The sequence below is a fragment of the Amphiprion ocellaris genome, chromosome 10 (genome assembly GCF_022539595.1).
Source record: "Amphiprion ocellaris isolate individual 3 ecotype Okinawa chromosome 10, ASM2253959v1, whole genome shotgun sequence".
NCBI lineage: Eukaryota > Metazoa > Chordata > Actinopteri > Pomacentridae > Amphiprion > Amphiprion ocellaris.
In genome coordinates this window covers 29,796,968-29,821,921 of record NC_072775.1, presented here as the reverse complement: position 1 = coordinate 29,821,921, position 24,954 = coordinate 29,796,968, and the positions used below count along the sequence as shown (strand labels likewise).

General features: G+C 40.4%; 1 protein-coding gene across 4 annotated transcripts in view; it reads right to left on the bottom strand.

Moving 5' to 3' along the window:
- Positions 1-693: 693 nt before the first annotated feature.
- Positions 694-24,954, bottom strand: part of LOC111562881 (zinc finger E-box-binding homeobox 1-like) — a 100,969-nt gene continuing 76,708 nt past the window's right edge. For 3 of the 4 annotated variants that reach the window (XM_023261659.3, XM_035944177.2, XM_023261660.3), the window contains exons 3-8: positions 21,729-21,887; positions 16,459-16,661; positions 14,738-14,864; positions 7,117-8,933; positions 5,628-5,808; positions 694-4,195 (exon numbers count right to left, since the gene is read on the bottom strand). In XM_023261659.3, coding sequence (XP_023117427.2) covers positions 3,477-4,195; positions 5,628-5,808; positions 7,117-8,933; positions 14,738-14,864; positions 16,459-16,661; positions 21,729-21,887 — 3,206 coding nt within the window. In that variant the 3' untranslated portion in view covers positions 694-3,476. The remainder of the gene's footprint in view (positions 4,196-5,627; positions 5,809-7,116; positions 8,934-14,737; positions 14,865-16,458; positions 16,662-21,728; positions 21,888-24,954) is intronic. The other variant, XM_035944176.2, reaches the window with a different exon arrangement.

Below are 24,954 nucleotides of genomic sequence, written 5' to 3'. Positions count from 1 at the left end.
GGATATATTCACCTGAAATTTTGGTTCCATTGTTTCTGTTTGTTACATCAAGCCACCATATTTATAGAGCAAATTAAAACAACAAATATTAACCCAAAGCAATTTACAACAGAGAAATATGGTTGAAATTGCAAATTTACCCGAGAAGACATACAGTTGTGGTCAAAAGTTTACATACACTTGCAAAAAACATAATGTCGTGGCTCTCTTGAGTTTCCAGTTATTTCTACAACTCTGATTTTTCTCTGATAGAGTGATTGGAACAGATACTTCTTTGTCACAAAAAACATTCATGAAGTTTGGTTCTTTATGGGTTAACAGAAAAAGTGACCAAATCTGCTAAACTTTTGACCACAACTGTAAGAATGTTATTTAACATTGAAATTACCAGATAAAAGAGGATATTAAAGACAATACAGCATTTAAGAGTTGCACATCTCTGTGCTGTTTTCTAAGATCTGTCCCTCTTTGTTTAGTTTTTTCACTAGAGAATCTAAACATGGAAGGAAGAAATCATCATACGAAGCCTTCTGAGGAAATTTTGTGCTTTTACAGGCATGTTTCAATCCTTTAAATCAGACCACACAAATTGACTGGAGGTCAAATCTGCCAAACTAACATGCAAAAACACTTTTTATTCTCGTAGACAGACAAAACAAGAAGTTAAAAAGTAAAAATCAGGTCACTCAGAGCTGCTGTCTTACATTTTATTGTGATGGGGAGTCATAAAAATGGAGCAAACCTAAAATAAAAACAATACAAAAAGACAGTGGATTTACAAAGGGGCGTGTCGGGGGACAAACATTATGCAAACCTTCAACAGTACAATGGAACAAGTTGGCACAGAACAGAAAACTGGGTAGCGGGACGATGTAAAATTTGGCTTCAAAATAAAACGGGAGGAGTAACGTCTTCATAACAAGATCCTTCATTAAAACGGTGACGACTCATGCTTTAAAAATCACAGAGTTTTAGAATTCAGTAGCTTTACAATGACGCAAAGAGCAGATGCACATGTAACAGTTTCTATTTCTCACTTCATTCCTGCCTTTTTTTTCTTTTTTTGTAGCTTAAAACATAAGTCAAGTTTACAGAATACATGTTTTATCACTTTTTCTTTCTTTTTTTTTTTCCTTTTTTGTTAAAACAAACTCCATCTCCCAGAACCACATTTTGGGAATTTTTGTTTGTCTTGAGATTATTTTTCATACTAAAATATATTATTGTATCAATTCAAACTACAGTAATGTACACTACAATGTGTAATAAATAACCATAAAAGAAAATATAAAAATAAGACACATAAATATAAAAAAGTCTTCTAGAAACTAAACAGGTATATTTTTTTTAATCTGTGAAAAGGGTTCTAATACTGCCATTGTTGACAAAAACATACAGAGGACACACATTAAAAACAAACAAACAAGAAAAATTAAAACAGACTAATACTAATAAACACTGTTCAGTAAAACCAACTCAAAACTCTTCAACAGAGAGAGACCACATTCACTAACGCTTGTTACCTGAAGTGCGGGGACTTAATTTGCCACAATTTCTTTTACTATCTGAAAACAAGTGCACAAGTGTGACTGAAATTGAGTTTTTCTGACTTTTTATTTCACGTTAAATTGATCTGGATTTTGTTTTGTTTTGTTTCTTCCTGAGCCAACCTGCTGGGGCACAACGTCAAGCTAGAGTTAAATCGCTCCCTGCACGTTCAGGGATGTAAACATTTGATGAACTTTAGATTTATGACAGAGTTCATGTGAAAATGGATTATCTCAAGGTTACAAGGCATTTTTACATCCACAGGAAAGCTCAGTCTGGAGTCTGAAGGTTTTCACACAGTTTTTGTCGCTTCAAAACTTTTTACTACAGTTGGAAGATGCTGTTGAGCCACAACTGAACAGTATTTCTCAACAGCAAATATGTAAATCTGGGTAGCTGGAGCACAAATATGCAAAACTTGCTAAAAATGCTAAACACTCTCTGCTTCTAGCTTCTCCTATGTAAAGATTTGCAGCTTTTTTTTTTTTTTAATCACTGAAAACGGAACATTTGTGGGTTTTTGGCAGATAAAACAGGACATGCGTTGACCCCACAATAGGCTCTGCTGAAATATAACACACTACTTTCTGTCTTTTATGCACAATAATTTGATTAATACACATTATACAGTCAGCAGATTATTTGATAATTAATATAATCATTAGTTTAAGTCCAAATACTGTTGGTCATCTTTCAAGTGGCTCCTAATACTTTAAAAAAAGGCCTCAAATGTTCTACTTCATTTCACAGAAAGTATCCTTACAATGTTGTGACAAATTTGCTGTTCTGTGCAAGTCAACAAACATTAGTAAACATGGGTCTTGTGTAAGTAACAAAAAGGGATATAATACTGGCTACATGTGTGAAGAAGAAGAAATAATAACACTGTTCAATGGCACTTTTAACAGCACACAGGTCTTGCATAAGGCTGGAGGCATTGGGGTGGAGCAGGAAACAGCCCCGATCCTTCACGTACAGTATGACTTCAAATACAAGCTAATAATACTGAAACACGGACTTAGAACTTAAAAAGTCAACCAAAAAAAGAAGGAGAAGCTTGGTAAGAATAGGCGCCGATGTTTCGAAACCGCAACGGGGCCGTGAGGGAAGTCTGCTTTTGAAACTTCACCCGGAGACTCCGCCTGCTCAGGCCTCGCTAGGTGGACGGAACAAAGGCGCCTGATGCTGGCTTTGAGGTTCTGACTCTACCTTCCCTGATAGGACAAATTTGGTTATGGCGTACAGAAGCCGCATTCTCATCCCCTGACTCCCCATCCCGCCCACAACCCTCCCCAAGAATACTTTGTTTTCCTTAAGGCTAACAGTCGAACTGAAAAACAAAAAGTAATGCTAGCTAGCAAAGACTAACACTAACACAAACGACATCTCGCTAGCTAGTGTACATATATAACACTGAAGGGCATACGATGCATGAGGCATGTATCCATAGGTAAACCAGGATTACTGTAGTGCAGAGGTTTTTTTGTTCGTAGAACTCAATAAAATACTGATTTAGGAAAATTCATTGGCAATAAAAAGGTATAGAAATCTTTCTCATCTTTACAGGTTAAAAGGTTTTCAAACAAGAACAAGATTAGTAACACTGACTGAATGAAAATAAACAAAAACAACCTGGGATGTCTCAGTAACAAGTCTAACAAGTTGACGGGTGAGTTCTACTTTAAAATCTGTACTTCTATAAACAATTTTAAACACTGATATTTCTTTTTCACAAATAAAAAGTCATTGTTTTTTTGTGTTTTCTTTTTCTTTTTTCAAGTTCAGGCACACCTGGGTTTTTGTACACAGTAGTGGACCGTTATAAGATCAGGCAACTGCCGTGACTTTTCTTCTGATGGCAAGATGCGGTTTTGTCTAAAATAACTTCATCGACCGACACATTCGAACTGTCCCGAAGAAACCTTCCTTTATTTGGCGTTCGTCACCTCTTCCTCTGTTGGTTCGGTGCTGTTCGACTCCCCCCTGATGCTTTTGTCTGTATTCGCTTCACAGTCTGCCATTTCCTCCGCATCTACACTTGCCGATTCCTCCTTTTCGTCGGTTCTTTTCTCCGTCTCGTTGTCCATTTCCATGTGACCATCCCCCAGCTCAACTTCCACGACATCACAAACAAACTCCTCCTCTGGCTTCTCTCCTTCAGTCTCTTCTTCTTCTACTTCTTCTTCCTCCACCAGCTCCTCTCCGTCCTCCTCGTCGTCGTCAAAGTTCCCCTCGTATATCTCGCACTCGCCGTCGTCCACCTGCACCACCCGGATGTCGTCCATGCACATGGCCTCGTCATCATCATCCTCCTCGTCCTCACTCTCCCTCTCGTCTGAGTCCAGTTGGGAGGGTGGCGTTGTGGTCCGGCTGTCGGACTGTGGTCCGGCGCCAGGGCTGCCAAGCTCTGTCTGAACCCTAGATGGCCCCAAGATGGAGCCAGGGGGCCCTGAGTTGGGCCCGTCCTTCTTGCAGTAGGAATAGCGGTGGTTCATGTGCTGGGAGTACGAGCCTGAGTGAGAGAATCGTTTCCCGCACTTGTCGCACTGGTAGGGTTTCTCCCCGGAGTGCAGCCTCGAGTGTTCAATCAGGTGGTGTTTGTGTTTGAAGGCCTTCTTGCAGACGTTGCATTCGTGGGGCCGTTTTCCTGCAGATTAAACAAAAAGGAGTCAGACACTGACGCAAACGGCTTTCTCTCTATAAAGAAGTGTTCATTAAATGTTTTACAAGGGTTTCTGGGTTATTATCTTATTTATGGAACCCCAATATCTACTAGCAGGTTTTAAAGGCATGATATCCTCAAAAAAGTAACCAAATTCAAAACCAGAATCACCAACTATAAAAACAGAAAGAATGTTTGGATTTTTAACTTTCTGATGATCCTTAAACTACTCCTTTGAGATGTGCTGTTCCATTGGAAAACGCAAACAAACCTAAGCTGTATATTACAATATTTTATCAAAATCTCCTTATTTTATGTGTGTAACTTTAAAACTTGATAGGATAGGATTTGATAGGAGACAAGTATATAAAACAAATTAAAAATGTAAATAATAAAACATGTTTAGTTTGTAGAGTCACCACTACTTTTTCTAGTGTTGGTAACTCCTGTTAACATTTGGAACATGTTGATTCAAAGCTCTAAGTAATTTTTTAAGAAAACATTTTCTTTTTCCAGTTTCTTAATATGTAATATCTTCTGGGTTCTTTACTCCTTTATGACAGTAATCTGAATATCTTTTTTGTTGTGGAAAGAACAAGACACTGAGGATGTCATCTTGAGCTTTGATAAACACAGAATGGAGTTTTTCCACCATTTTTAAAGACTGATCTGTTGATTATTTTCTTAATTCATCAATTAGTTTGGTACTAGCTGGAGCTGTAATGCATAGCTGTGTAAAGTAGAAGTGTTGAAGTGAACTTTGACTTTTAAAATCCCAGCACCTGACCAAGAAACGCTGACACACCACCGCCCATCAAAGCCCTATAAAGCCCTCTGATAATGTGTGGATGTGATCAGTTTGTGTAAAAGCATTTTAAAGTGCTGTTAGAGGACTGCAGATAATCCCTGAAGGTTTCTCACTTACGAAGCTCATGTTTTACAAGAGCGCCGCTGGTTTCTGTTAAGGTGGATGATATCATGGCTGAACCAACACACACTTGTGCACAGTAGTGCCGTGCACAGATAACCGCTAACAGACTGCAATAAAACCACATTCCAACATGAAACTCGCTGGAGCTTCGGGGAAAATATCCGTTTCGATTCACCACACGAGTCACGTCTCTGTAAATACCGATGTCAAATGTTTCCAAACCGGCACATTTACAAGCCAGGTGTACCGTAAAAGTTAGAGTACAGCATATTTATTGAGAGATGATGTCATATGCGAAATCACAGCTTTGGAAACTAAAACTACTTTTGGGCAGCTCAGGGGTAAAAAGGAAAACAAATCCTGCTCGATAAAATAAACCAGGCATATTTATATTATTCTGTCTTGGGATAACAGATAAGTGCATCAATGTTAAAGCAGCACAAAATGAGAATAAGGACTCATTTTAAAACCTAAAAAGATCCTTACCTGTGTGTTCGTATTTGTGCCTGAGCAGGGAGCTGCCCTTCTGGAAGACCTTGGAGCAGAGATCACAGGGATAGACGCCGTGCTCCAGCCGCCGCTTCTTCATCAGCGCAACTGAATCCGAGTCGTTTTGCTCCTCAACTGTTGAAACGCCATCAGAGCTGCTCTCCAAACGCTTCTCCTGCTGTCAATAGAGGAGAAACACCATTTCTCAATGTGGTCAGATTATTTACTGACATGTTTGCTAAAAATCTGCATTGCAAGGACTGCGTCTCCAGTACTGTCTCCAGTAATGTCTGAGAGGTGTAGACAGATGATGCTGATGTGAAAATCTATTTCTGAAATGAAATGTCTGTAAAAATGATACCTAAACAGTCAGCATTAACAAAATAGTGAACATCATCAGGTGCAAAAGTATGTAATTCAATGAGAATGAGGCAAGTTGATTAAAAAGTGATTCATTTGGGTTTAAGGTTTTAAACAAGAAAGTCAAACCTGGAGTTTAAACATACACAGTAATGTAATAGTGCACAGTCAGATACTAGAGAATATTTATCCCTTGAGCTTGAATACATGACTTCCAGATATCAGGGAAAAGCTCCAACTCTCATCTACTGATGTAATCTCTGTTGCAGTCCAACATGCAGATGGTTTTCATAAGCCAGTCCATAGACATATAGCTTCTTTCTGGAATCTAAGTTATCATGTTTAAGCAAATTTCTCATCATCGTATCATCCTATCGAAGCATATTTGAGCTGTTTTATGAAAAAGAGGTGTTAATTAAGCTGTTGTTTTGAAGGAAACTATGTTTTAATCACTGCTTCAACAAAGGATGCAAAGTCTAAACTAGTTCCTTAACTGACCATGTTAACAATCAATAATCTAATAACTGTTGAAGTGAAGGAAATGCACTGAATGTTTATCCAAATGCTGATAAATGCATTTTTGACCACTGATGCTTACTGCAAAATCATTTTAGTTACATAAGGTTAATTTGATGAACTGGTAAACACTGGGTCGAATAACAAAAATTTGTGACCTAATTTAATTTATCTGACAAAATCTAAAGTATTAAATGCAGCAAATACAGCAAATCCATTGCAAATACCATGTACTGTTATTAAACTCTGTACATCGGAAAAATAAGGAAAAATATTGGATCTGTTAGTTCCTCTCAAAGAAATTCAACTTTGTTTTTGTGGTTTATGGCATTATAATTGTGTCTTACTACACCAAAGACTGCAGGATTTACTTCTACTGCGGTAAAAAATTTGGCAAATGTGAGTAAAAATGTGACCGAAGCAAAAAAGACTCAGGAAATGCTTGGGGTTAAAAGGGTTAAGTTGTAATAAAATATGAAAAGCTGCAGCCTCAGGATACATATACCATCTTGAGTAGCTTTCTAGATTTTATAAATGCCCACAGAGGTAATATTGCCCAGAAATAATGATAAAGGAGTCGTAATTACACATTATGTTTAACGCTACCAACCTTGTGGCCGTTGAGCACGACAGTCTTGGCTCCAGTGGCGCTGTTGGCTGTAGTGGCATATGTATAGGTGAGCTGGGGGATGAGGATGGTGCGCTTTGTTGTGGTATTGATGGCACTGAGGCAGCCCATGGTGCCCTGACCAGCAATGGCCACTAAGGTGGGCAGCTGTGCGGCAGTGACGATGTTAACAGGTCTTCCGGTCTGAGGCGTGGTGACATAGATGGTTCGACCATCCAGCTGCTCTTTCCTCAAGCAAGTCAGGTTTAGAGGCTGATCTTGCTGCTTGGCGGGAGGCGTCGTCGTTTTCTTTTCCAATGCTGCTGTGATATGTTTAGGGAGAGAAAGGTCCAGAGGCTCTGCCTGGGAGTCGATGGCCTCTGGGTCTTCAGGCTCGCTTTTAACAATGACGAGGTCCCCATTGTTCAAGCTGAGCGATGTGGAGTCCGATGGAGAGGCACTGCCAGACTCTGACGAGGCATTGTTGGATGCTTCCTGGATGACTTCTTCATCTTCGTCTTCAATCTGATTCAAAGTGTCCTCTGAGCTGGAATTTGTGGTTTCAGTCTTTTTGGAAATTTCTGTAGCTTCACTGTTGCATTTGCCCAAATTTTTCCCAGAGTTCATCTTGACAAACCACTTCCTCACCACGTCCACTGGAATACTGACAGACTCTGAGATCTTTGTCAGCTCCTCCTCGCTGGGGTTGGCGTTGGAGGCGAAGTAGGTTTTGAGGAGCGAAAGGAGGTCGTCCACAGGCGGCTCCTCCAGTGTCACTCCCGCCTCGCTCAGCAGAGCAGCGAAAGAAGGGTCCAAAGCGGCCGAATCGACGGCCTCACCGTTGGCTGCTTTGCGATGCTGTAGGAGGTGCAGCGCCTCAAGGTTGTCGGGACAGTCGTCACATAGTAAACATGTACTATTGCTGTTGGGTTTTGGCATCTGAGCTGATTCTGAAGTTGGAACAGTTGCCTTTTCTGTCTGTGTGGCTGCGTCTGTCTCCAAGTCCGTGATGGGAACAGATTCTGACTCCGCCTTGACGATTGTGAGGTCAGTCACCTCTGGGATTTGGGGTTTGTCTGTTTGGGTTGGGATGGTCGCTACAGCAGCCGAGGTCGTGATAGCGGGAAGGGGAGGAGGGTTATTTTTGACGGTTAGCGCAGTAGGCTGGGTAGTGGCAGGGGTGGCGGCTGCGGGGCTGATGCTGTAGTTGACGATGATCTTCGTGGTTCCATCATGATCCACGAAGGCCGGGAGGCTGATGATCTGCTGCTGAGGCTGCTGGACTACGATCCCCTGCTTCCCCTGCGTCACCACCCCATTGGCCGAACCCAGCACCTGCCTGAGCACGTTTCCATCCATTGCCACCTTCAGTACATTTTGCAAGTCATTAAGATTGATACTGATGGGCGACATCAGGCCGACTGTCGGCACAACCATGGCTACACCCTGAGGAAGGGTTGCCGTGGGAACGACCGCCGGCTGTGTCGTCCCTCCGTTCACCACTCCGTTACTACCAGCTGACGTCGCTGGTGCCGCCGTCACTGGTTTGCATTCGTATTCCACAGGTTCTGATTTGATCTGGGTAACAGGCAGCTGCTCCTGCAGAGGTTTGCTTTCTGTCTTCTCTTTGAGAATCATGCGGGCTGGAGCGATTACAACAGGCCTGGACTGTGTCGTTGGTTGGGGGGATTTAATCGACGTTCGAGCAGCACCATTAGGAGGTGCTACACCCACACACTTTTTGCTACTGATGTGTGAGCTGTAGGAGCCTGAGTGGGAGAATCGCTTCTTGCAGTTGGAGCATTCGTATGGTTTCTCACCTAAAAGGGTCAGAAAGAGAAAAAACTTCAAGGCAAATGTTTGGGAAAAAAAAAAAGAAAAATCAAGAATCTTTCATATGTTTTGATACATCTGACTACCAAACCTCGACAATTTTTCAGAATCAGAAACAGTTTTCTTGATAAGAAGGTTTTCATATACGAGGAATTTGACTTGGTGTTTTACTGCACAACAGTAAACAGTAACACATGGACTTCAAAAGGTGTTGCAAGTCAGCGGCCAGTGTTACAAGACAAATAAGAAACAAATGTTAAAAGTCAAATTAGCAGCAAGTGTAATCAAGAGACAATAAGATGTAAAAAGTAACAGAAATATTTCCCACGCACAGGAATGTGCAAATTATTTGCTTGAGAATGTGTGTGCAAGGTTACATAGTAATTCATTTTTAGAAGTACTATTTAATACTTTTATTGTTATTACTGGTATCAGCACAACATTTTGACTCTCACATTGGCATTAATTTAGAAAAATAGTTTTTTTAGTAATTTTTTGCCAGCATGTGATTTCTGACCTAGAACAAAATGATAAATACATACTTTGGAAACTTGATGGAACATCCCTAAAAGAGCTAACTAAATTAACTACTATTTTCAAGCCAAACTAGTGAAAAAATACATTAAAACCTTTTGATGAATGTGCAGATATGATAAAAATTATTTGCCAACAGCAGCGAATACAGAAAACTTAGATGAGGGCTGTACTACAAACTAAGATTCATGGGTCTGCAGGTATATTGAGCCTAATGCCAGTTTCAATGTCACAAAAATGTGTCTCTTTTAACCTGTTATATCACCACAATAACTAATGCTGCACAGCTAACCTGCTCTAGAGGAGGTTCTGTTCAGACTTAATGACTTAAATTGGCCATAGAAATTGTCACGATTTCACCAACTCTTTGACTGACCATATTCTATATAAACGATAGGGGGAACTAAAGGAGGTAGCTGTGTAGTTACAGTATCACCAACTGTATGTGTCGCATATGCATTCAGTTGGTGATTCAGAAAATGCATTAGTATGCTTTGATGCTTGGTTCTAAATTGTTCTGCTGGTACTGCAGCATACTGACCACAGATTTTTACATTGATTAGGGTTTGAATATTCATCACAGAGGACAACACTGATTTCACTTTTATTTGGCCAAAAACTGAAGTGATTTCCACATATCCTTTATCAAACTGTGTCAGAGCTTGATGAACTTGCTATTTAAATGTATGAAGGTTAAAGTTTCCTTCCTCCAATGTGCAGCTGTTACATTAGGAATAAGCAGCTGCACTGAGTGATAAAACAAATATAAACTTACACTACTCTAGGTGCAACTATGGTATTAAAATAATCTCCATAAATTACTTGTTGGAAATTGGGGCACCATTTTCAAGATCAGTCTCAATAATCAGCCTCATAAAATACTCTAAATAATCAATCTGACATTCTGACCACTAATTAAATAAGCAACTATTACCATATTAATAGTTAGACTGAAGGATTTTGGAGTTTTGCATAGTACAGGTTGGCAGCATTCAGTCTTTGCAACACTAATTAGACCAGCAGATACAGGCAAAACACATTATTTACTATTATTTTAACAGTGTAAACCCACAGCACATAACAGAGAACTGAAGTGTGTATGTGTCCCTTTGTTGAGCTTTCACCATGATGTCGGACATGAACCCACGTGGTAGACCACAACAAAAGAGTAGGAAGTTTGAGTGTCCTCTCCATGTGATGTGATCTGTTTAGCTCAGATCATGTGTGGTTTTCAGAGGATTGTGGAGCCACATTAGGGAAAGAAGATGTTAGTTTGCATGCAAGACTCCGAATCTGTGTGAAGCCTAAACAATGACTTAATGACTTAATCCTGCAACAGATGACAACATGCAGCTCTGTAACTCCAATAAAAAAACTATATGCACATTAACATAAGAAATCTTAGGCTTGGCTGTGTTTACTTTAGTAATGCTTTACTAGCTGGTGTTCACGTTTGGAAGAGTTGAAGCTTTAAAGATGAGTGGCAGTCTTTGCGGCAAGTTATGTTAAATCGGCTGAAAGAAACGTTTTCCTTCAACAACGTTTCCTTGTGATTCTTTATAGAGAATATATTTTATCTGCAAACCTATTAAGCACCAAAAAACGTCGTGCCATTACAGTATTCCATGTGGTGTCTGTGTAGTTTCTCATTCATCCAGGTCATGGAATATCCAAAGTTGTTTAAATCAATCCAACTGGACTTTAAGAAAGTTCCTTGAAGACGTTTCACCTCTCATCCAAGAGACTTCTTCAGTTCTGGTGGTGGTTGATGTTGCCTCAGCTTATAACCCCTGTGAGGTGTGGTCAGTGTTATTCACATTCCGACGACCATTGCCAAGGCCCGTCTGGCTCCTCAACGATGGTCGTTGGGAGCCAGGGAGTGACACAAAGGGGGTCGTTGAAATGCGAGTTTCACCGAGCCCTCGTATGCTAATGGTGGTCGTTAGCATGAGCCACCTCACCTGAGTCATTCTGTTGAGTAGTTCTTCTGGGGAGTTTTGAAAGGACCTGATTGTAAAATGGCGAAAGATGATGTTGCAGACCACCCCCCCTGTTCAGAGATGAGTTCTCCACTTTGACATGGATGGCTTCTTTCACGCCTCTCTCAAACCATCTGTCCTCCCTGTCCAAAATCTGAACATTGGTGTCCTGAAATGAGTGTCCCTCTTCCTTGAGGTGAAGGAAGACCGCCGAATCCTGTCCTGAGGAACTGGCTCTTCTGTGTTGAGCCATTCGCTTGTTAAGTGGCTGTTTGGTTTCCCCTATGTAGAGATCTGAGCATTCCTCGCTGCATTTAACTGCATACACCAGGTTGCTCTTCTGACTGTGTGGTGTGGGGTCTTTTGGGTGGACCAGTCTTTGGCTGAGTGTGTTATTTGGCTTAAAAAAGACAGGGATCTAGTGTCTGTTGAAGATCCTCCTCAGTTTTTCAGACAGTCCAGACACATATGGGATCACTATGTTGTTTTGCCTGTTCTCCTTCTCTTCAGTTCTCAAGATGGTGGCTACATGCTTGGCAATGTTGTAGGTGACAGAGTTAATGCTGCTGACGATAGGCCTGAGGGGGGCTCCTTCTTTATGAATTTTGGGGAGGCCATATATGCATGGAATGGCATCCCCAGGGTACAGGCGATGGTACTGCAAGCGGTTTATTGTTTCCTCCTTCTGTAGCTTCTGTCGGCAATCCACAACCTTCTTTTCTAAAGAAGGAGCCCCCTTCAGGCCTATCGTCAGCAGCATTAACTCTGTCACCTACAACATTGCCAAACATGTAGCCACCATCTTGGCCCCGCTGGTGGGGAGGAATCCCCACCATGTAAAGAACTCCTTGGACTTTGTGGAAAAGGTGAGAGGACTGAGATTGGATACGGATGAGACCATGGTATCCTACGATGTCACCTCCCTATTCACATGTGTTCCTACAATGGAGGCGGTGGAAACAGTGAGACAGCGGCTTCTACAAGACAACACCCTCAGTGACAGAACAAACCTCAACCCAGACGAGATTTGCCAACTTTTGGACCTCTGCCTGAACACCACCTATTTCCAGTACAGAGGGAGCTTCTATAGGCAGAAACATGGATGTGCCATGGGCTCGCCAGTATCTCCTATTGTGGCCAATCTGTACATGGAAGAAGTTGAACACAGGGCCCTGACCTCATTTAACGGAGCAACACCGAGCCACTGGTTCTGATACGTGGACGACACATGGGTCAAGATCAGAATTCAGGAGGTGCAAACTTTCACCGAACACATCAACTCTGTGGACAGCAACATCAAGTTCACCAGAGAGGATGTAAAGGACAACAGTTTGCCCTTTTTGGATTGTGAGGTCCACATAGAAGAGGACAGAAGTCTGAGTGTTGGGGTATACAGGAAACCAACACACACAGATCAGTACCTGCTTTTTGACTCTCACCACCCACTGAAGCACAAACTAGGGGTCATCAGGACCCTGCAACACAGGGCCGACAAGTTACCCACCTGTACCCAAGGCCAGGAAAAGGAACACAAACACCTGAAAGGGGCACTGAAAACTTGTGGATATCCTGACTGGACCTTTGTGAAGGCTCACACAAGATCCAGAAAGGAGAACAACCCAGTGAGGATTGAAGAGAAGGAGAACAGGTGAAACAACATAGTGATCCCAGAGGGACACTCATTTCAGGACACCAATGTTCAGATTTTGGACAGGGAGTCCTCCGTCAGCCATCTCTGAACGGGGGGGGGGGGGGTGGGGGTGTCTGCAACATCATCTTTTGCCAGCAGAATGACTCAGGTGAGGTGGCTCATGCTAACGACCACCATTAGCATACGAGGGCTCGGTGAAACTCGCATTTCAATGACCCCCTTTGTCACTCCCTGGCTCCCAACGACCATCGTTGAGGAGCCAGATGGGCCTTGGCAATGGTCGTCGGAATGTGAATAACACTGACCACACCTCACAGTGGTTATAAGCTGAGGCAACATCAACCACCACCAGAACTGAAGAAGCCTCTTGGATGAGAGGTGAAACATCTTCAAGGAACTTTCTTAAAGTCCAGTTGGATTGATTTAAACAACTTTGGATATTCCATGCAGTTTGCATCGCATTGCCACACGTGTTCATGCAGAAATCCCATAAAAAAGTTTTTATGTTTGGTCCTGATTTGCCGCAAAGTGCGCATTTTCATTGATTCCCTCAGAAATAAGCGACTGAATTAATCGATAAAATACATATATTATTGACATGCAGTTTTTTGCTCGCATATTTTGCAGCAGAATGTTTTTCTTTCTTTCTTTCTTTCTTTGACCATCGTAAATGGTGCTCGCTGCTCTCCTTGAAACAACCTGTTGAGTGAAGAAAGCGGAAGCTCATTGGTCCATTTAAGTGCGGAAGTACAGTCACATGACACAGTACATGCCCCCTTTCACGTGAACGCTCACAGATGTGGTAGATAAATAAAGAACTACCGTCATGATGCTAAATTGAATTGAATTGAACTATCGCTGACTGCGTTTTAGATTTGTCGAGTTTTTTTTCCAGTTTGCACAAAAAAGCCTGACAATTTAAAACCTGCTCTGTGGTGCAGCCCTCAGGTGATCAGAAGAGTGGTGTGACTCTACCTTTCGAAGTAAAAGCTAAGTTTAAATTGCACAAATGAACAAATTCATCTGTGGAGCACCTTGTGTTTCCTACACTGTTAACAATTTTCTACAAGCATTCCCCTCTTGCATCATTTGCAGTAACAATGCTCTTTATGTGTGATGATTTTTAAATAGTCCACATGGCTCTTCATTTTAACAACCATTTCCTCTTAAATGATGCAGGTGACCATTCAATTTTATTGCAGAAAAGTCACATAACAAAACAAAACAAAACAAAAATACAATGATAACTTTGTTAAATGTCTTTGCACACATAGGTTTGAGCCTTTCAAACACTTTTTCAATCATTGTCTTAACTATAGCAAATCTTCCAAATATCTTTATCAATCTCTGTGATGATTAATAACAACAAACAAAAAAGATTTATCTCCCCTATAAGGCAGTCCTACTTTTTTTTTCTCCATAAAAACACACCTTTTTATGAGAGTGCATACAGAGCCTGGCTAAGAAAACCTGGATTAACATCTAAACTTAATAACTACTGTTGTGACGCCCATTTTTTCTGTTTGGGGTTTGAGGTTTTGTTGAACTAGCCTGACTATGTGAAGCGTGCTTCGCAGTACACCCCTATAATTGAGTGCAGATTGGAAACCAAACTGTAGAAGCTTACCACTGTGAATGCGTAGATGCTCCTTCAGGTGGTGTTTGTATTTGAAGGCTTTGGAACATTCGGTGCACTTGAATTTGCGTGTTCCACCTGTTCCTCCTGATCCTCCTGTCGACTGAGAAACGTGACGCTAAGACAGAACAAAGAAGCATCCATTTAATAGAAATGAATACATACATATACACTCGCTGGCCACTTTATTAGGTACACCTTGCTAGTGAAAGGTTGGACCCCCTTTTGGCTTCAGAACTGCCTTAATTCTTGGTGTCATACTTTCAACAAGGTGTTAGAAATATTCCTCAGAGATTTTAGTCCACATTGACATGATAGCATCACACAGTTGCAGCAGATTTGTCGGCTGCACATCCATGATGCCAATCTTGTTCCACCACATCACAAAGGTTCTATAGGATCGAGATCTGGTGACTGTGGAGGCCATTGGATTGGATTGTCATGTTCAAGAAACCAGTTTGAGATGATTTGAGCTTTGTGACATGGTGCATTATCCTACTGGAAGTAGCCACCAGAAGATGGTACACTGTGGTCATAAAGGGATGGACATGGTTAGCAACAACACTCAGGTAGGCTGTGGAGTTTAAACGATGCGCAATTGGTACTACGGGGCGCAAAATGTGCCAAGAAAATATCCCCCATACCATTACACCACCACCAGCCAGAACTATTGATACAAGGCAGGATGGATCCATGCTTTCACGTTGTTTACACCAAATTCTGACCATCTGAATATTGCAGCTGAAATGGAGACTCATCGGACCAGGCAACATTTTTCCAATCTTCTTTTGTCCAATTTTGATGAGCCTGTGTGAATTGTAGATTCAGTTTCCTGTTCTTAGCTGACAGGAGTGGCACCAGGTGTGGTCTTCTGCTGCTGTAGAACATCTTCTTCAAGGTTGGACATGTTGTGCATTCAGAGATGGTATTCTGCATTCCTTTGTTTAATGAGTGGTTATTTGAGTTACTGTTGCCTTTCTATCATCTCCAACCAGTCTGCCCATTCTCCTCTGACCTCTCACATCAACAAGGCATTTTGGTCCACACAACTTCCGCTCACTGGATATTTTCTCTTTTTCGGACCATTCTCTGTAAAACCTAGAGATGGTTGTGTGTGAAAATCCCAGTAGATCAGCAGTTTGTGAAACACTCAGACCAGCCAATCTGTCACCAACAACCATGCCACATTCAAAGTCACTTAAATCTCCTTTCTACCCCATTCTGATGCTCGGTTTGAACTTCAGCAAGTTGTCTTGACCATGTTTACATGCCTAAATGCATTGAGTTGTGGCCATGTGATGGGCTGATTATCTATTTGTGTTAATAAGCAATTGAACAGGTGTACCTACTAAAGTGAGCGGTGAGTGTATATAGAAATCTGTATTTACTTTTTTTTGTTGGAATCAAATCAGTACTTCATCGGAACATCTGGTAAAAGATCTGACCTTTGCAAAGACTTGCTAAAGATTTCCTTAAGTTTTACAATAAAGCAAAGGTTTAAAAGAAGCATTGATTACGTTGGTAGACATTTTTACTGTTTGCTTATGTAACAGGCTGCAGCTGAATGTTAATTTTGAAGAAATAATAGAACTGCAGTATAGGAGATGAAGAGTATTTAAAAAAAAAAAATAATAAAATCAACAGACACTTAAATTTAAAAAAGAGACTTCCAACAACTTGAGAGTCGACTTTGTCAGGCCTGGAGGTTTTACCTGCTCCCTGGTGCCCCGGTGGTGGCTCATGTGCCTCTCCAGCTGCGATCGGTAGGTGAAGGTGTAGCTGCAGTGTGAGCAGCTGTAGTTGTCCTCGCTGGTCTCGTGGCGATACTTAATGTGCTCCTTCAGTGAGGCATTGCGCTTGTAGCCCCGGGAGCAGTAGGGGCAAGTGTGCAACTGGGAGAAGGAGTCTGGTGTTCCTGTTGGGGAGAAGATGGAGAGGAACATGAGTGAGGAAACTTCATTTCTACCATCCTTCATGTGACTTAACTGCCTGCAAATTTCATCTGAAGTGCTTCTACGATGGTCAAACAGCTTCTGGAAAATCCTCTGATCGCACCTTTCTGATGTTACATTAGGGAGGATTGTGTTGACTTTCTTCTCCAACATCAACCCATTTAATGCTGCTACTGATCAGCAGATTAGATTAGATTAAATTTTATTGTCATTACACATGTATAAGTACAGGTAACGAAATGCAGTTTTTGCATCTAACCAGAAGTGCAAAAATCAGCAAGTGCAAGATTTACAAAATGTACAGACAGACGAATACTGAGGTACTATGCACATATTTACAGATTGTTATACTATGCCGACAGACATAGTAAAGGGATATATATGAATGGATACAGACATAAAATACAGATTATAGGGATGCTATAAATAAACAGGTGTAATGAACATGCTATACTAACAGACATAAGATATGGATTTAAGGACATAAATGAATGATACAGACATATTAGATATAATATGAGGATATATATCAATGAAATCTTTACTCTGTATAAGTAAAGAAAGCAATAATTGTCTGAACTGATTTTCGATGTGGTGAAACAACACAAACTATAGACAGTGTGCATGACTCTACTGTCTTTTTGCCAACTGAATCTTTCTCATATTTAATCATCTTTCACTATTTTAACATCTGTTAGAGCAGTATTTTGTATTTCTTATGCATTTCATTTTTTTTTCTGTGACTCTTCATTTTGTTAGTCCTGTGGTACCTCATCTTCATCCTCTGCTTCAAATAGCTGCTAAAGAAGCATTTTATACTGACTTGCAGTGTTACCACTTCACACATTCAATTTTTTGACTTTGAAACTGAATGTGTAGCTAGGAAAGTGCGACAATATGTCTGTGTTTTCTGACTATAGCGCCTGATTATCTCCTATACAAACATGTAAGTTAAGTTGACATCAATTCATCACTTAGACTGAATAACTGAGTATTGATTCTTGCTAACGTCTGAGCATTTCCATCTTTTATGCTCCAATTATGTGTTTGAACTTTTATGTGAATACAGACCTTTTGGGCAGATTCAAACTAGGGCTGGGCGACAGAGCTGCAAAATCTATTTCATTTTAATTCAGCTTTATTTATATTCACAACATATGCCACACATTGCAAGTTAAAAACTTCTAAACAGAAAACCCAATAATCCAAAGTTATATTGATGCATATCTGTAATATTAGATTACTGATCATTTTTACATGATTTTTAATAAAAGTCAAGAGAAAAAAGATTTATTTAGACTTTTTGTACCTGGGGATTATAGCTGAAAACAATATTAGAACAAAAACTCAATCTGATTTCACACGTTGTGGCAAACTTGCAGACTGACAACAGCTCATTGTCTCCGATTCTCAACACTCAGAAGTGCCATTTGACTGGTTCCATTTTCTTGAAAGTACACATCCCAAGGCATTTCTCTTCAGCTTATGGCATATTGCATTTTTTGGACGTTTATGGAGTGCTTAACTGATTTCATGAATATGACGAGTTAAATTTTGCCTAAACTGCCCTTGACAATGGATGTAAAATCATGGCAGACGGATCAAATCCTGCTTTAGCACCCAATAGTATTATGACATACAGGTTCATTTTTTTTTTGTGTAGTAGTTTGAAATTGTAAAATTATCATTAAAAATATGTATCCATGCAACAGCAGTAATAGGAACAGATCTGAGGGAGCTCTGGTGGGAAATGGGTGTGGTCGTACAAGAATTGTTGAAAATTCATTGTGAGACCTTAACCCTCTGAGACCCATGGTTGCAAAATTGCAACATTTATTTAAAGATGTTTCGTGACACAATTCAAATACATTTTTTAAAAGTATAATACATGTGATTTTGAGGGATTTCTTTCAATATTGCAAAAATGCAACACTGGGCTTTAATGGGTGCTACTTATTTATACAGAAGGCTCCATCACTAAGTCATGAGTAAATTCATCAATTGTGCCATCTATGGCAATATACTGTGTCTGTACTGTATATTTATAGGTTATCGGATTAAGGTTAAAGCTTAACTCTATTAATTTTGTATAGGATTAACAGTATATTAACAGGTGCACTATCAGTCAGAAATTTGGACATACCATCAATGCTTATGGGTCAGTCCCACATGACCTTATCCAAGAAGGACTTGACCACTGTTACATCCCAGTGGCGATCCGAGACATGATCACCAGCTATCTTGCTGGGTTCAAACTCAGATTTACATCAGCCCTTTTCACCACCAGTTGGCTGGACCTCCAAAAGGGGATTCCAACAGGGTGTACCATCGCCCCCATCTTGTTCATTATGGGAATGAACCTATTGATATCCACAGCAGAGTGCATAACCCAGGGCCCTAAATCGGAGTTGGGCTTTGTCTAGCCAGTGCTGCAAGCATTCGTGGACGATATCACAATAATAACAGTGACTCCTGTCCAAACAAGATGGGTATTGGAAAATTTGGGCAGCGTTGCTTCATGGGCAGGGATGCTGTTCAAAGCCAGGAAGTCCAGGCGCTTGATTATTAAGAAATGCAGAGTTACCAGGAAGTTCAGTCTCCGAGTTTAGGGTGAGGTCATTCCATCCATCAAACACAATCCAATAAAGTGCCTGGGGAAGTGGTTCAATGCATCACTGACAGATGGCGCCAATGTTGCTCATGCAGTGAAGCAGAGTGGCTGAAGAGGATCGATAAACCATTACTTCTGGGCAAGTTTAAGACATGGCTGTACCAACATGGCCTCTTGCCCAGGTTCCTTTGGCTCTTTACTGTTTCCCATGATGGTCGTAGAGGTCATTGAGAGGAAGACCAACAAGCATCTATGAAGATGATTGGGCATTCCCCCAAGTTTCCCCTCAGTGGACCTTTACATCTGGTCTGGGCAGCTGCAACATCCTTCAAACTGCAAGCTCTTGGGAGATGAGTGTTGATGTAGGAAAGAGGTTGCAGTTCCTGGAGGTGGTTCAAACAACCGTCCCGCCAGACATTGTGCTGTGGTCAATCAAAGACCAGAAGATAATTGTTGTCGAACTGATGGTGCCATGGGATAAAGGCTGCGAAGAGGCCCACGAGAGGAAGGCCTCAAAGTACCAGCCGCTAATCCAAGAGTGCAGAGACAAGGGCTGGCAGGCATGGTTGTTCCCAGTGGAGACTGGGTGCCGGGGCATCCCAGCCAAGTCGGCATGGTGTTTGCTGTCAGCTCTGGGCCTGGATGAGCGGAGCAAGAAGCAAGCTGCTCGTAGGATGGGGGAGGAGGCGGAACGCATCTCATGTTGGATTTGGAGTAAAGCTTGTTTTATGCTTGCTGCATCCACAAGGTCCATGTAGCTCCGTGCGGACGAACTACGTCATTTTAGCAGCTACGCCCCCTCACACGGCCCTTCTCAAGTGGAAAACTTCCGTGTCGTGCACCTCCGAATTTTTCTAACTACATGGACAGAGACACACGGAAACTGGTGGAAGAACAGGAGCTCCAAGTAGCATAAGTATGGACTACCTCATGAAGCTCATCCAGAGAATGCCAAGAGTGTTCAAAGCAGTAATCAAAGCAAAGAATCTAAAATATAAATCATGTTTTGACTTGTTTCACACTTTTTTATTTACTACATAATTCCATTTGAGTTCATTCATAGTTTTGATGCCTTCAGTAAGAATCTACAATGTAAATAGTCATGAAAATAAAGAAAAACTATTAAATGTGAAGGTGTGTCCAAACTTTTGACTGGTACTGCACATCGACTGCATCCAACAAGTGTGATGCTTGTTTGTGCTTCACAGATCAAAAAAACTGCTTCCTTCAGTTTCACATATAAGGAGACGCAAAGTAGAATGCCATCCACCAATTAAGAGTCCTCAGACATCAGAAATTATGATGTTCAAGCAATGTCCAAAATGTAAATATGAACAAGTTGTAGAGGACTGATGTAATAAAATTCCACTTTTGCAAGTTAAAACAATAAAGTTGTAATAATATCGTATTCTTACAGTTTTTCTTTGTGTGGAAATGCATTCTAGCATGCATTGCAATTACAGTTTTAATTTGGTAAATTAATTTGCATTTTATTGTGCCATATTTAACAATTTCATATCAATAAAATTCATTTTAAGATAAGATGATATTTTAATATTATTGAATCAATGTCTAATCATCTGTGGACTTTGTTAAAAATAAAGTGGTAATATTTGTTTACATCAAGACCCGCTGTTGCAATTTAGTAACATTTTCACAAAATCCTGAAAAATCAAAAAAATGAAAAAGTCAAATTATTTTCTAGAATTGTGTGTGTTTTTGTTTGGATGTGAATAATTTTCCTCAAAATTGTTAAATTAACGGGTGGTTCTTGGATCATTATCATTGTAATAAAGCCTTATTTTGCATACAGCTGCCATTTTGAATATTTAATCATAACTCACAAACACAAAAATTCATCCATCATATTCCAAAAATGGTTTCGGCATACCCAAATCCTTTAGGAACAGTCACTGGAACATTGCTGAAGAGAAATGGCTTACACTTTTAAAACAAACCCTTTTCTGGGAAATGGAACCAGCCTACATCTTTGAAAAGTGCTTGCAGTCTGGGACAACATACTTGGTTGCAGCCCATGTAGTTGTATCACACGCTGTACAGGCTCAATTATCAAGAGATACGATTGGCTGTTTCTAAGTTAAGAGGGAGCATGCTTAAAATTCGTTGATGCAACCGATCTTGCATCTGAAATTCCATATTTAAATACAAATTAGCAGCATCTGTAAGCTTTTATAGTTTGTATTTTGACTGCTTGGACATGTAAAGACAAGTGTAAAAACAGCAAACTGAACTCTTGAAATTTGGTAGAATTTAGCAACACAAAGGGAAACGTGTTGATGAAATTTAGTGCTACAAACACTAAATCCAACTTTTTAATACTGAAAAAGTGATGTTCGGCTGATCTGTTTCAAATCTTGTCTGGTTAAGTCAAGCTGGAGTGTGTTAGCTCGTAAGTTACCATTTTCATCAGCGCCTCCGGTCTCTGCTGGACTCTGCTCGTCTTCGGGGGCTTCGGGATAGATGATGGCTGTGTCTCCTTGCTGGAGGATCTCCTCCACTAGAGCATCCTTCACCGCCTCCTCTTCCTCCTCCTCTTCTGACACACACTCCTCTTTCACTGCAAGCACAGATTCACAGCAGTTACGATAACGAATCCTTAAAGGAAGCACGAGAAGCCATCAAACTGAGAGTGGAGATCATTTATTTCCTGGTTTGGATGTTGTAAACCTCTTTCTTTAGTTTTAACAGACACAGTCTAGTTAAAATTTATTTACTTTTTGGAGTTACTGATTTTTCCAAACACACTGTAAAGCATCTAATGTTGTATTTTCACAATCTGAAGACTTGTGTGATGTTGTTTTGCAGCAACACCACGAGAGGGCGCCACATGATTTCTTAATAGAATGAACTACAGACTGTCTACGGAATGAACACGATCCTCTCTTGAACCAAGACAGACACCATTCATGTCAAATTTCTGCAAAATCTGCAGTTTATATTTTTAATATATTTTTTTGAAATGAAATGGCTCTGAAGTTTTTCCTTTAAAGGTGCTAAGATTGACTTTATAGCCCTAAAATCAATTTCCACCAATTAATATCACATAATCAGAAGTGAGCTGCAAAGAAATTCAAATGTTGGAATTAAAATGAGCAAAGAAAAAAAAAAGCTACATGTTGGCCAAATATTTAAAACTCTTCACCTTTAAAAAGCCGAAACCCTCATGAAGGACATAAACAGTCACTGAATTTTGCAACATTTACAGATGAGAAAGGTGAAAGGAAAATCACCTAAAAGCACTCCTACTTTAAGATCTAATTTCTGTATAAAACTGTGTGCTAACATTTTTAAAACCCCACATTAAGATATTCCATTAAAGCTGCTCTGCTGACCTTTTCAGGTGCTAAATTACTCAGCAGGCGAAGGTTAGAAGGAAAAAGCTGCAGCGGATACGATGTCTGAACTGTGAAATACTTTACATGTGGGGCGACATTTACTAAAACCCTGTGCTTTTTATGAGCTCTGTACTAAATGTTCAGAAATAATCTTTAATTTCATATACAACTGTTAGATCCAGGTCATCTGTTACTGATCTATCCTCGTAAGATGCTCAGTTGAAACAGCTGCTTTGCTTTTTGAGACAGTTTGTGTTTCCCTGTAACCATAACGAGCCTTTCAAAGAATAATTGCAGCCCTGGTCTTCATTTAAATGTGGCACTTAAGGAGGAAAGTGACCCAGAGACGTAGAGGCAGAACCACACTGACAGTCTGTCCTCTGGTCTCAGTAAACACACTTCTCTATTCAAATTAACCTTAAAGACGTGGAACAAAACAGCCGGTAATAAATGCGGTCACAGATTTACCTGCCACAAACTAAACACCAGAGGTGTTTCAAAGGTTACTTCATGCAATTTTACATTTATTTTATTCTGAATAAACGATGTAAACAAGTATGACCGAGCCAAAACTTGCTGTAATTTTGTGTCGTGGAACTGATTTCAGATGTTTGCAGAGCAGAATGGAGAAAAGGCCACATTTATATTTCATACAATGTGTTTGGCTACATCAAGATCCACAATGATAACTATAAATCACTGATACAAACTGCTAATGGCAAAGAAAGGTCAAATTAATTTAAATTTTGAAAATGTCAGCTTAGGATCAAAGCCCTTGTTTTGAAAAAGTTGTTAAAATTGCATTGTCCTGTGCAACACTTACAGGATTACCATTTAATCAAACAGTCATACTCAGTCAAAGTTGTAAAGTGACAATAAAGTACATTGTATGCACATTTGTGTCTTTGACTTTTTTTTGGCTCTACTACAAAATGTTTACATATTTTAATGTTCAAAAAACACTTATAAGTGTTTGCAGTCATCAAAATCTGCAAAAAACAATTAATTTTGCATTCTTTAGTGCAACTGAGAAGACATTACTGAGTGGACTGCAACCAACAGACGTGACAAAAATTCAGAGATTTTTCAGCTAACCTGTGTTGAACTGCAGGCAGTGTTTACATAGAACAGATAGGAGGGAAGTTGGAAAAAAACTAAAAATGTAAGCAGTAAAATATCTATACCATTTTCTCCCAGTATTGGGCATTTGGAATTTTAAATTTTTTTTATGTTGATTTCAATTTTTGTTAAATTAACCATCAAACAAATTAAACTTAATTTTTTAAATTACAATTCATGCCATTATAACTTCATCATAGTGTGCATAATAATATTTTCAAGTTTTTCTCTTCTTGTAGCCATGGTTTTACTGTTTCCATAGAGGTGCAGGACTTTACATTGCGGTAAAAAATTAGCTCATGGTTAATCTCAGTTTAAAGTCAAGTGAGGCTACAGTTCAGGCTACAAAATTCAATTGCTATTATTAGTTACATGGTGTATTTATTTTTTTATTCAGTTTTTAACTCAAATACTGACACTGATTTATCCCAGAGCCTTTTTGTTTTGTCTGTAATCCTGATTTACTCATGTAAAACCACTCTGTTCTTAAAGATGCTGTTTCCACAAACTTTCTTATCAGTAGTGAGAGTATTAGTAAACAGGCTTTCATCACTGTGAGAGGAGGACCAGCTCTCCTGATGACTGTCGCCTTGATAAGATCTGGTGTTGTTATACGCTCATGTCTACAACACAACAGTGGAGAAGGAACTGAGGCGGAGAGGTTACTTCACTTTCTGCGCACAAAGAAAAAAAAACGCTGATAAGAACAAGCAAGCGAGGTGAAATTACTGTGACCAGCGTTGCCATGGCGATGGAGGATTTTTTTTTTTTTTAAATGCAGGCAGGACCGGTGCCAAAGGCCACGCCTCTTCCTGCTGAGCCATGTCAGGGACAGGTGCAGCTGTGTGTTAGTCTGCAGGACCTGCAATCACAGCCGTAAAAAAGAAAGGACCAGTGTATGTTGCACTGTGTGTGTGTGTGTGCGTGCGTGCGTGCGTGCGTGCGTGCGTGTGTGTGTGTGCGTGTTCATAAAGGAGAGGCGGGTCCAGGCCGAGCCCTGTTAAGCCTCATTTTAAACACACAGATCTTAGCTTCCCATGATCTCATCCAAAAGCCTTCCAAATCTCCCGTTCCCCCTCCGAGACACACTCGTCTACCTTTCAAGCTTCCTTCTCCACCTCTCTCGACTCACTTCGTTTTCTCGCCTCCCTCTTTCTCCACACCTCCTGA